At 40.8% G+C, this 12,972-nt stretch overlaps 1 protein-coding gene across 5 annotated transcripts in view; it reads right to left on the reverse strand.

Annotated features, from left to right (window-relative positions):
* Positions 1 to 3,341: 3,341 nt before the first annotated feature.
* RNF144B (ring finger protein 144B) overlaps positions 3,342 to 12,972 on the reverse strand; it is a 71,049-nt gene continuing 61,418 nt past the window's right edge. For all 5 annotated transcript variants that reach the window (XM_083747032.1, XM_083747030.1, XM_083747031.1 and 2 more), the window contains 5 exons: positions 11,191 to 11,251; positions 10,229 to 10,433; positions 8,947 to 9,091; positions 7,631 to 7,720; positions 3,342 to 7,391 (listed from right to left, as the gene is read on the reverse strand). In XM_083747032.1, coding sequence (XP_083603158.1) covers positions 7,251 to 7,391; positions 7,631 to 7,720; positions 8,947 to 9,091; positions 10,229 to 10,433; positions 11,191 to 11,251 — 642 coding nt within the window. In that variant the 3' untranslated portion in view covers positions 3,342 to 7,250. The remainder of the gene's footprint in view (positions 7,392 to 7,630; positions 7,721 to 8,946; positions 9,092 to 10,228; positions 10,434 to 11,190; positions 11,252 to 12,972) is intronic.

Genomic DNA, 12,972 nt, shown 5'->3' on the forward strand with positions numbered 1-12,972 from the left:
GCGGGGCTGCCCTTGAAGCTGTCCCAGAAACTCCAGCGGGTACAGAATGCTGCAGCGAGGCTCCTCACGGGGTCTTTGCCATGGGAGCATATTCACCCAGTGCTTTTCAAGCTGCACTGGCTCCCGGTGGAGTACAGGGTCAGATTTAAGGTGCTGCTTTTGACCTTTAAAGCCCTTCACAGCCTAGGACCCTAGTACCTCCAGGACCGCCTCTCCTGGTATGCCCCACGGAGAGCCTCAAGGTCCATAAATAACAACACCCTAGTGGTCCCAGGCCCTAAAGAAGTTAGATTGGCTTCGACCAGAGCCAGGGCCTTTTCAACTCTGGCTCCGGCCTGGTGGAACGCTCTGCCTCATGAGACCAGGGCCCTGCAGGATCTGATTTCTTTCCACAGGGCCTGTAAGACAGAGTTGTTCCGCCTGGCCTTTGGCTTGGAGCCAGTTTGATTCCCTCCCTCCCTCCCCCCCCCTCTCTCTCTCTCTTTTTTCCCCTTCTTTTCCTTCTCCTCCTGCGATGAGGCTACATTTTAATATTTTAATGTTCCATTATTTTAAGTGTTGTGTTTTATTTTTGTTTTTAAGTTTGTAATCATTCATCTTGTTTTTATTATTGCTTGTAAGCCGCTTTGAGCCCGGCCTTGGCTGGGGAGGGCGGGGTATAAATAAAAAATTATTATTATTATTATTATTATTATTATTATTATTATTATTATTATTATCATTTTGTTTTATCCTCAGCTTTCTGCCCTTACTGTTGGTCCAGACTCTGACTCGGCCATTAGGAACAGCAGAACCTCTCCTGTGAGCAAGCAACAAGCTTATTGCCACCTTTGTTTAAAAACATGGTATGAAATATAAGTGGCAACCATTCAAATTAATGACAAGCTTTTAGCTACCTTAGAATATAAATGAACGTTGTGCTACTAATAGGGTTTGAAATGTGCTACATATATGATGACCTGAGGACATTTTACTCTGACCTTTTCATGAATATACAAACACCCAGAGCATCACTGTCTCCTTACTGTCTCCAAGAGATCTCAGGCAGTGTACCAAATACCTGCTTCGTTTTGTCATCAACATAGTGAAGGAATAGCTTGTCATATGCCCCATTCTATCACATTTAGGGTATTATTATTATTAAACAAACAGAAAGGACTTGGGCTGCTTTGGTAATATCTGCATATATTTGCAAACAGGATTGGAGTTATGGTGATGGGTGGTTCTCAGATCCAATCATTGGGTTTGCTGCTTATTGCTACCCACCTGAAAGAACTTATTGCTACCCACTTGAAAGTGCACTCCTTAATTCAGCACTATTGTCACTAGAGGTACAGGTGGCCTCAGTGCTATTTTCCAGCTATGGCTGGTTTGCCAGCTATGGCTGTTCCTGGAAAGAGAGAGAGAGAAAGAGAGAGAGCAAAACTTGGCTACAGTGACCCATGTTCTGGCAATGTCCCATTTGGATTGCTGCAGTGCACTTTACGTGGGGTAGTCCTTAACAGTAGTCCGGGTAGACCCGGAAGCTGTGTGCGGACAAACGCCGGCTCCCTCGGCCTATAGAGCGAGATGAGTGCACAACCCCATAGTCGGTCATGACTGGACCTAATGGTCAGGGGTCCCTTTATTATTAGTCTGCTGTTGCTGTGGAGAGTCATGAATGGCTCCACGAGAGTTTATAAATGATGTTATGAAGCTTTGTACAAAAAAATGATAACAGCATCATTTTATTTAAGTCCACTAAGAATCCAAACTGAATGCAGACTTTCCGCTGCCGTTTCCGCCGCCCCCCTGCCCCCCAATGATCCTTAAAAATGTGACATATGGCTTTGAATTGTCCTCTGTTGGTAACAAAGCTTTACTAAACGTCCACAATCTGTTTTAAAAGCAACTTGCTGAAGACAAACAGAGACAAACTGCTTTTGCTGAATTTTTAATTTTGCACATGTTGCATATTATAATGTTAGGAGGGAAAGCCGGGGGAAGAGAAGGAAATCTCAGAGGCTGAAAATATATATTGCATGAATATATACACACAGAGCAAAGTACATTTCCAAATGTTGGTTCATTAAATAAAACTTACAAGAGCACTTAAAATTTCTTCATACACATCTGCTTTCTTTGGAACACATACAGAAAAGAGTTTCTACTAAATCTTACAAAGATCACAGCCTTGACCCTTCACCGTATTAGGAAAGTGGTGAAGAAAATGTATTCATGGAAAATGAATTAAAACCAAGAACTAAAAAGTACCAGTAGACAATCCAATACCTTGAAGCCCTACATTAACATCATTTTGAAGTCTTACGTAAGATGTACTAAAGCCCCATTTGCACATTCTTAATCATGCAATCAGCTCTAAATGACATGTGTGCAGCAGACCACAGACCTTCAGCCCCAATTCATGGAGAGTAGTAGAGCCTAGTCGACAGAGTTGTAAGAAAGGTGGTGAAGCCACTGAGCCCAGTCTCATTCCACTCCTCGTGCAATTCTTATCAAATGCGTAAAAGGTAAAGGTAAAGGTACCCCTGCCCGTACGGGCCAGTCGTGTCCGACTCTAGGGTTGTGCGCCCATCTCACTTAAGAGGCCGGGGTCCAGCGCTGTCCATTGACACTTCCGGGTCACGTGGCCAGCGTGATGAAGCTGCTCTGGCAAGCAAGCACCAGCGCAGCACACGGAAACGCCGTTTACCTTCCCGCTATAAAGCAGTACCTATTTATCTACTTGCACTTAGGGGTACTTTCGAACTGCTAGGTGGACAGGAGCTGGGACCGAAAGACGGGAGCTCACCCCGCCGTGGGGATTCGAAACGTCGACCATGCGATCGGCAAGCCCTAGGCACTGAGGCACCCACAGCGCTACCCGCGTCCCCTTATCAAATGCGTAGGCGCATGTAAATAGGGCTCAGAGGCCTCTGTTTTCCTCCAGTTCTCCAAAATAAAAACAGTTCTTCTCTAATACATTTCCAGTGATACAATGGATGATTTCCTATCCTCTTCCAAGTGATGCTTCATGGTCTTACTATAAATTAAAATTGCTATGGAAAATAACGAAAGCAATTACAGTGGTACCTTGGTTCTCAAACATCTTGGTACTCAAACGCTTTGGTTCTCAAACATAGAAAACCTGGAAGTGTTCTGGTTTTCAAATGTTTTTCAGAAGCTGAACGTCCGATGTGGTTGTTGCCTATTGTTTCTGGGGCACCTGCACCAATTAGAAGCTGCGCGCCTTGGTTTTCGAACATTTCAAAAGTCAAGCAGACTTCCAGAATGGATTAAGTTTAGTGCTTTTGTTTTTGCTATTTGTTTTGCGTTTTTGTTTCTGAGGCTTTTTCAGTTAATTTGTTTTTGTGACTGCGTGGAATGCAGTTCAGCTACTGATTGATTGATTGATTGACTGACTGACTGTGGAAATAGATAAAAGCCCCCCATCCAAACAATGACCTTCATCAGTGCAGGTAAGGAAAAAAACAATTTTATTTTTTATAATCTACAATACTGTCTTATTTATTTTATAGTATAGTATATTGATTATTGCTTTCATTTTATGGATCAATGGTCTCGTTAGATAGTAAAATTCATGTTAAATTGCTGTTTTAGGAGCTGTTTTTAAAAGTCTGGAATGGATTCATACATTTTGCATTACTTTCTATGGGAAAGTGCACCATGGTTTTGGAACACTTTGGTTTTGAAACAGACTTCTGGAACGGATTAAGTTTGAGAACCAAGGTACCGCTGTACAATTCCAAATCCCTCTTCTGTAGCCAATCAAGAGTAGCAAATTTGGTGATCTGGCAAGTCAGTGGAGCTAACTAAGAAGACCACAAATGCACAAGCCTACTATTACCACATCCAAGTGGTGCAATTTGGTTCTTTCCTCTCTCGTAGCAGACAGTGGTAAAGCATGACAGGGCATGTACATCTGATTTTCAGAACTGCGATGATCATCTGATAACAGAGAAACTGTGGATAAGTTCATGTGTTTCTACTCATTGACTGTCCATTAAGGATTTGGTTTCTAGTCTGATACAGGCAAATGTTTGTACTACAAAACAGCAAACCTTAAATAACACAACCTTGGCAGAAGGGGGGGGGGGAATGGCTTTCATACAATCAACATACAATATGAAATTCTTATTGGCAAGGACATGGACGGAATTCAACGTTATCATCGCGCATGGCTTCCCATCATAAAAGGGAGACTAAGATAAAAAGGACCTTCATAGATATACATCATTCCCTTCCATTTGCTAGTGAAAGTAAGGAGGGTTGTTAGGTCAAACAAAGCTACAACGTTTAGCTGACTAATCTGTTTGATTGCCCCCGAGCAATTAGGGTGGTAGACTTTTTAATAAACATATTTATCCTGCCATTCGCCCTGAGGAGCTCACACCCAGCATTCAAAGGGAGCAGCAGGGAGTAAAAAGTATGTTAAGAATTGAACCAGCCAGAAAGGGAAACAGAAGGCAAGTCGGCATTCATTTTCTTCCTAACACACACACATTATCTTCCCAAAAGGGATGAAAATCCACATCACCCACAATCTTACTTTATGTGAATATGAGCAACAGTTTAAAATCCTGGTTGCAGAATAGCTAAATAATGCTTGTCATTGTTCCTTCTCCTCCACCCAGACCCCCAAATAAGACCTTTTTTCCCTTCAGTACTAATGTATGCAGATTTGGGTCAACTGAAAATAATACAACTAAGGGGTTTTTTGGTTTTTAATTGGGTGACAGCCCTGGCTGGTGTTAAAGTAGCCTTCACTTATCTGGTGTCCTTCAGGGAGTTTGGACAACTCCCACCAGTCGCAGCCAGCATACAGTATTAGGACACAGTTGCATTGCAAAGCTAAACAGGCTCAGCTGGCAGTTTAGGACACCCCAGCCCCTATTATTGACTCTAATGAGGCTATTTTACTAGCCACTTTGGACTACAAATTTTCACTTTGGACTACAATTTTCAGATATGAAAAGGAAACACCCATCATTGCTGTCCATTTTGTAGCACCTAATTCAGGTGTCCTGGCTGTTTCTCCAAGTTGTCTAGAAACTCTTAGGTAAGAGGTTTTTGTTGTTTTTTATATATGAAAAGACAAAATTTCCAGGCTTGATTTCCAATAGTTTTTCATGAAAACTATGCTTCCTTAAATTAAATCTGTTTACCTTTTCTACTTCAGTATCTATCTGCCCCTCCTCCTCTCTATTTCTCTGCTTAAGGTCATACAGTTGTAGCCATATGAAGTTAGCTGAACTTAGGCTCCACAAAAATCAGCGGAACAGAAGTCATTAACTTTTTTTAATGGGACCCAAGTTCAACTTGTTTCTTTTAAAAATGGCAAGAGAAAAATAAACTTGACTACATGTCTGTCCATTGTACTTTGAACCAGATATTGCTGAATAAAGAGGACTGCATAAGATAGAGGGATCCTTTAGCAGCATTCTAAGCTTTCAAAACTAGATGGTCCAACAACTTCAGATTGTTGTGGAGTGAATTTGCTTAGCTGAAATACTATGTACTATAGCAGCCGTTCCCAACCTTCTGTCTCCAGATGTTACTGGACTACAAATCTCATTATCCCTGACCACTGGATTTGCTGACTGGGAGTTGGAGTCCAACAACCCAAGCTGGGAAAGGCTATACTATAGTAAATGCTCAAATGCATATTTGTTTTGTGTGTGAATGTAATGTGCGCACACAGTATATACCATGAAACATACACACCTTTCCTTGAAGAATCATATTTATTTACATTTGTACTCTACCTCTAAAGTACTCAATACAGAACAACATGAGGCCACAATCAGATAGTCAGCCCAAAGCTAAAGATTGTGGTGTATATAAGCATAATATTTCAAGAAAGAGTTGCTATATGTTTGTTATGCAACACCATTTTTCACCACAATTCCTCTTATGCTGCCTTGTAATCCAGCACTAGATAAAGTGGTTATCCCACTATTTCGACCTCATCCATTGTTTTCCAGATTATGCAGCTTCTTTAGTCACAATCTAGCTATGGGCTTGTCTTATAGAAGACTAGAATTCATTATTGGGGGAAGTAGGCCTGTTCATCATAAAGTCTGCAGCCATTAGCTAAGTTTTTATATAGGACTTGCTCAAGGTCGCTATACTGTTTTTACAGCTCCTCACTTACTCAGTGAAATAATGTAATTGGACAGTATTTGCCCAGTGTAGTGTAATACACCTGAACAAATTGCTGGTGCTGTGTATGTTTGTGCGTGTGTTTAAGTGTACAAGTAACCCTCTAATTTTCACCTGAAATTCTAGTTTGCATCAATGATGGCCAACCTTTTTGGCAAGTGCACCACAAGTTGCCAGAAGTGAAGCCAAAGGATACACAGCACTCTAGTGCCACTGCAATACAATGCTCGGGGCAGAGTGGGGGGGTATTGTTATTATACCAGGCCAACTGGATCTTGTTGATTACCACAAATGTCCCCTACACTTGCCACTTCTTGCACCAGTGCAACACATGTTTTGCAAAACACCTGACAATAATTCACACCCAGTCCTAATCAGTGGCTCAGGTAGAGCGATTTACTTGGCATATGGTGCCAGTGCTATGTACCTGCAACAGCTGCTTCAGATCATTCTTTCTGATGCTGTACCAAGGCTGATACAACTCGTTGTTGGTCCAGTTTTGATTAGGCGTTTAGCAAATGTATATTAACAATATCCCATTTCAGTTGTACTTCATTTCCACTACCTTCCCCTTTTCAGGTATATGAGTTTTTTACAGGATATCTTTTTAGTAACACTGAAATCTGCCCCTGGAAAGTGAAAACTCAATAATATCCAAAGATCTCTTACAAGGGGGTTGCATTGTTCACCTGTGTTCCCTCACTTAACTGCAGGGCTGCTCCATGAGCTGCAAAATTAAAGTTGCTCAAAAATGGGCACATATCCAGACTCTGGAAAATACTGTAGAACCAAGCAGAGGTGGGTCATTTTGAAGAACCTTTGAAACTATGTTTAGAACCCCTGCCTCTTTTCCTTAAAAAAAGAAAATAGCCAGAGCTAAACTGAAAACACCACAACAGACAGCTATCCCACTGCAGAACGGCAACTTGCAAACAACACTGTGTCCCATGAAACTGTAGGCACTTTTTGCAGAAGTTGGCAAAGAGAAGGAGAATTGGTTGGGAAAGCATTGGCACCAGAGGTTAGCCTTCATGTCTTCTCCATCACATACAAGATGCAGGTCTTCACAGCCAATAGGGTGAAAAGCTTTAGGTTGTTGGCGGGTCATGTTTCTTTTTCTTGCCACGGCACGATTTGCAGACACAACAGATGATGCACGGTGAGGCTAGGAGCAGCAAGGGAGATGTTACCAGGGCTATAATGCCCAGGCCCACAAGGATCCCAACAACCTGAAAAAAGCAGGAGGAGAAATGTGATAAGGAACGGGAAAGCTGTGTGCGAGTAGATGGAAAACATATCAAATCCTGATATAGACTCTTTTTTAATTTTTTATAATAATTTTTATTAATTTTCCAACACAAATAAACAATCATATCAGAATTTCCACAAATTTAACTCTATTTGGACTTCCTTCAGCTTCTCTGACAATCATCCTGATATAGACTCAAGCTTGGGTCACCCGCATTACCTGCGTTCTGTTCCACATAACTGAGGCACGGGAATGACCCAGTTTGTTTCGGCAAGGGCCTTTGTCATAATGCCTTAGGAAGATATCGTTCTGAAAGCGGAAAGAAAAGAGTGTGTTTAGTAGTTGGCATGAATACATTGGGCCTGCCTTGAAAGAGGTGCCCAGGTGACAATGCAGAAGTGCAAAGTCTGGTGGGTATTTCTGGCCTGCCAAGACTTTTCTTCCAGCAGTAGACTGCTGCAAATGGGAATCTCTCAAGCGCGATTGCCACAGAAAACTTGACACCTCTTGCTCTTCTATAAAATGTATGCTTTACAGAAAGGGGAACATGTGAGCGGACATGGAAAAACACACCCACAAATGTGGAAACTGAACACAAAGGAGTCATCAGCATTTGCAAACCCACTTAATGTGATCAAATGTTGCAGTACAAGAGAGTTGCATCTATAACTTTAAGGCATGCCAAAAAAAGAGGGAGGGGAAAACCAGATTTGGGATCACGAAAAATGAAATTTATGTGAAGGCCAGAAACATTACTCTCCAGAGAGAGAGAGAGAGAAATGAAGTTATTGGTGAATGATTGCAAAATCAGGTATTTTCAGGCTGAGGTGTTTGGGAAGAGAATTGCAACATTTGAACCCAACTTTTATAGTGGGGGGGGGCAGTAGCCAAACAGGAACAATCAGAGACAGATTAAGTGATGAATGGGGACTCCTCACTAAATTAGCAACTTTTTCAATTGACAGTTTCTTCTAAAACATATCATGCAGTGTCTATTTATTGCTACTATAGGCAAGGCAAACGTATTAGCACAGTACCCCTTTGATGCCATTAAGGGACACTCCCTGTTGAGTGCACACGTTCTGTTTAAGCGACAGCTACTATGTGACAGAGGGCAGCCTGCGGCTCAGTAAGATAATGGGCAATGACAGCTCATTACCCAATAACTTAAACAGGTAGAATTTCTGGTGGTAGCTGCAATTACCACAGTAGCATAACAAGTGAATCTAACCTCAGTTAGAGAGAGATTTACTCAAGTAAAGATGGAGGACAGGGTAAAACCAAATTGCTGGGGGAGCAAGAGAAGGGGAAGGCTATGGCCTTTGAGCCCCATCTCTAGAATTCGCATAGACATCTAAGTGGGCAACCTGAGAATCAGGATTGGGTGAATCTTTGATCTGATATAGCAATGCTCTTCTAAAAATTTTTGTTGCCAATAAGGTGTTTCCCTCCTCTAGTTACAAGCCATTTTAAAGCAACTAGAGGGCAAAAACCTGGACAAGCCCACCCCAAAGCCCTTGGCACAGGTCACTTACATCCAGATTTTGCAGACAGTACCAGCAGAATGTGTGCTTGCAGTTCTTACACATCATTTGAGCACAGCCTTCATTCCTCTCAATATGGATCCGACAAACCGGGCACTGCTTAATTGGAGCTTCCGTGGTGGTTTTGATAAGTACTCTAGAAAAGTAGAGGGGGAAAACCCTGTGAAAGATGGTAGTTCAACAAATGACAGTAATCTGGCAGTAACCTGTCAGAGGTAAGCATGGACCAATGGTACCAAATAGTATGGGAAACAGCCTTACTAGAAAAATTAACCAATAAACTGAAACTGACATGGGGACAAATATGGCTCCCCTTTATCACACACACAGCCCAACAAGACAACAACAAAAATCCACCAACAGCATATAAATCAATATGGCTAACCTGATCCCAAACACCCACCCACCCCACTCACACATGAAAACAAAGATCACCCTAGGCCAACCCCAACCTCTCTCACCACCAAAGGAACATAAGTGAACAGCAGAGAACCTGCACAAGCAACGCTGACACCAAACCCTACATATAGTAAAATAGAAACATCGCCACCCGACCCCACCCCCACCCATCTTTCCCCCCTCCCCCTCTTTCCCCCTTTTCTTCCTAATGTCTCAACAAATGAAACTGATTTGTAAAAATGTTATGGGAGGGGGAGAATACGAGAGAGAGAGACATTGCACACACTTTTGTAAATCAAGAAAATCTTTAATAATAATAATAATAATAATAAAAACAAAGGATAGTAATAGTTCCATGATTATTTCACTGTCGTTCAGGTTGTGGCGTCTGGGCAAGTAGTACATAGAGCATCCTTAATCCTTAATCCTTAATCCACACATACATGTGCAATATCACCATGGCATCAGACATCAGTACACTTTGGGGACAGCTAGCACTGTAACTAAGACACTGCACCTGGGTCAGAGCCACACAAAACATTTAAAGCACTCTTATCACTTTAAGAGTCATGGATTCCCCCAAAGAATCTTGGGAACTGTAGTTTGTTAAGGGTACTAGGAACAGTAGCTCTGTGAAGGGTAAACTACAGTTCCCAGGGTTCTTTGGCAGAAACCATGACTGTTTAAAGTGGCGCAAGAGTGATTTCAAAGCACTGTGCAGGTATGTTCTGGCAATCTATTGAAAATGCTTCCCTACCCCTGACAACTGGCAATGAATTAATTCTACATCTACCAATTTGAACTAAAGGAAAGCTTAAATTATTGCAATTGTGATATGGAAGATTTGCAGCACCTCAGCAAATCCTTCTCTTACCCTTGCTCGCTTGGTGCCACAATAAGATGGTTTTCCAGGCATAGTTTCTCCACATGCCAAGGCTCTTTGCATGATGAACAGAACGTCAAGTAGCAAGCCTGACATTTTACAGGCACGGGTAGTCCAGATTCACTTGGTTCAATTTGGCACACGGACTGACAGTCAGCAGAAGGACACCAGGTTCTCAGGGGATCCAAATGCACTTCTAAAAAATGTTTATTAGAAATCCAAAAACACAACATTTTTAATTATGTACTTCGTTTGCCATTTGTTGATTCATATTCAGCCTCCATTGTCACTGGCTTCAGAAACCAATTCACTGTGCTGTGGTCAATACTATCTGACAAACCTCTTCATAAACCACAAAATGTCAATTTCTGAAGGCTTTGGTGGGGGCATATAAAACCTTTCAGCATCACAGCCAATTTTAAAAATGAAAATATTCTTAAAGATTTTTTTAAAAGCGGGGGGGGGGGTGAGAGCAAAGGGAGACACAAAAAATATTTTAGTATCATAGCAGCAGGCCTATAGGAGCAGCAAGGTTTTTTTAAATATATATATATATCAAATGGGTGTATGTGTTTTTATATAGAAAAACCATGAGGGGGCACCATCATAGTGGAGGATCCACTTTTTTTAACATAGGCAAATTGGAGGAGGGGAGTTCTTGGCCAGTCACACAAAAAAACTTGAGGGGAGCTAAGATGCAGCCAATGGGCTGTGAGCCACATCTGTGATAAAAGTATGAGGGCATCATAATTGATAACATTCACCAGGTATTTTATTGCTTTCTTTTTCAATGCGGAAGCATTGGCTGTGTTCATATTCCTGCACTTCCTTTTTTAAAAAAGGCATTTTTTTAGTCTAATAAGTCCTTCAACCTATATTCAAACTGTTTTGTGAGTTTAATTATACATGTATATCTGGTATTAACCCCCCCTAAATCAATGTAAAAGCCACACCTCTTTCAAATTTCAATCGCTGGTATAACTGAAATTGATCAGCAGGTACCAACCTGGAGATCTGAAAGAAAGAAGAAGACAAGATGTTAAGATGAAAGATGGGGGATTAACTAATCCAAAAAATGAGTCAAACTAGAATGTCTGATGACATTTGCTTCCATTATTTCTCCTGTGGTCCGTAAGTTCAGAGAGGGGGAAAGAGAGAAAGCAATCACAACAAGGCTTAAATTTTGAATTCAAGATCATTTGGCAATTTAAGAGGGACACAAATGTTAAAAAGTAAACTGCCAAAACCAAAGCTGGATAGTATTTACAAGAACTCAACTGCAAACAATATTCTATTCTGCTAAAACAAATAGGAGTAAGCTTAGAAATTTCGGGTACAATTCACCATACAACTGCCAGCATAGTTTGAAATGAATATTTAGTGGTGTTAACTTGTTGGAGCTGCTTTGGGCTAGGCTGATCAGGCATCCACACTAAGTTTGGCATCAGTGGCAATGCAATGAAATGCTCAAAAATCACACACAAAAAGCCTACCTTCCATGAATTGTTTGTTTTTTTGAATTGTTGTCATATCATCACTGAATCCACTTTTCAACCCATTGTGATAAAACCTTTATTCAAATACCCAGATTTGACACAGAGTAAATTAGAATTAAGTTTCTCAAAATAAAAAGCACTTTCTTTGAATTTTACTGCCAAGTTTACAGTCTCTTGCCACTACTATATAGATTCACACCACTCAGTACATCCATGACAATTTCAGGTTTGCTGTGTTTCTCATTCAATTGCACAAACTTTGAATTCACAAGCAACTTTGATAATATTGGACCAATACCAATAAAAATAGACTACAGGGAGAACAGGAAACAAAACAAAACAAAAATAAATAATATGAAGACAGTATGACTCACTAGATCATGGGATAATAAACTGAACATGAACCAACGATATGATTCTGTAGCAAAAAAAGTTGATGTTTATATTACTTAATAAGTTTGTGTTGATATTTTAAAATTATTTGGAAAGTACTTGTACCATTGTATTTAATTCCAGATAGCCAGTCCAGCTCATATTTCAAATGCTGAAAGATGTTTCAGAAGACAATTCACAAAAAGATGCCAATAAGAAATTCAGGAAAGGTTTACAACGATGATTTTTTAAATAAAGAAAAATTGCAAGAACAGATTAGGCTACAGGGAAATTCACACTTTTCAAATATTTAAAGAGGATGTAAAAAAAAAAAAGGAAGGAAACATATGCAGGCATTCTTTATTAATAGCCATGTTCTACATATTGACCTAAAAGAGCACCTTCCCCAATATAAACTATCTCAGACCCTACAAATGGCATGTGAGACCACGTTGGTGGTGCCACCTTCAAGGGCTAGCTGGTTGGTGTTGTCTCATGCCAGGGCCTGTTTAGTGGTGGCTCACCATTTGTGGAATGCCCTCTCTGGTGAAATGTGCCTTTCTCCATCATTAATGAAAACATACCTGTTTACCCAGGCATCTGATAAATGGGCATTGTTCCTGGCAACCCTGAGATCCTTGAACTGAGAGCATGTTTTTATAATGTGTTTAACTGCAACTGTTTTTAGAACACTTTTCTTTTTTAAAAAAAGAGATGTGTTTGCCACCCCAGGCTCCTTCAAGAGGAAGCGAAGGATATAAATTCAATAAATAGTTGTGGAGCGTCTGTAGGATCTCACCCATATCTAAGGTACTAGGTTTATGGCTGAACAGCCATAGAAGAACAGCATGCACAAAAGAGACCTAT

Source organism: Podarcis gaigeae (assembly GCF_964106915.1).
Source record: "Podarcis gaigeae genome assembly, chromosome: 7".
In the NCBI taxonomy this organism is placed as follows: domain Eukaryota; kingdom Metazoa; phylum Chordata; class Lepidosauria; order Squamata; family Lacertidae; genus Podarcis; species Podarcis gaigeae.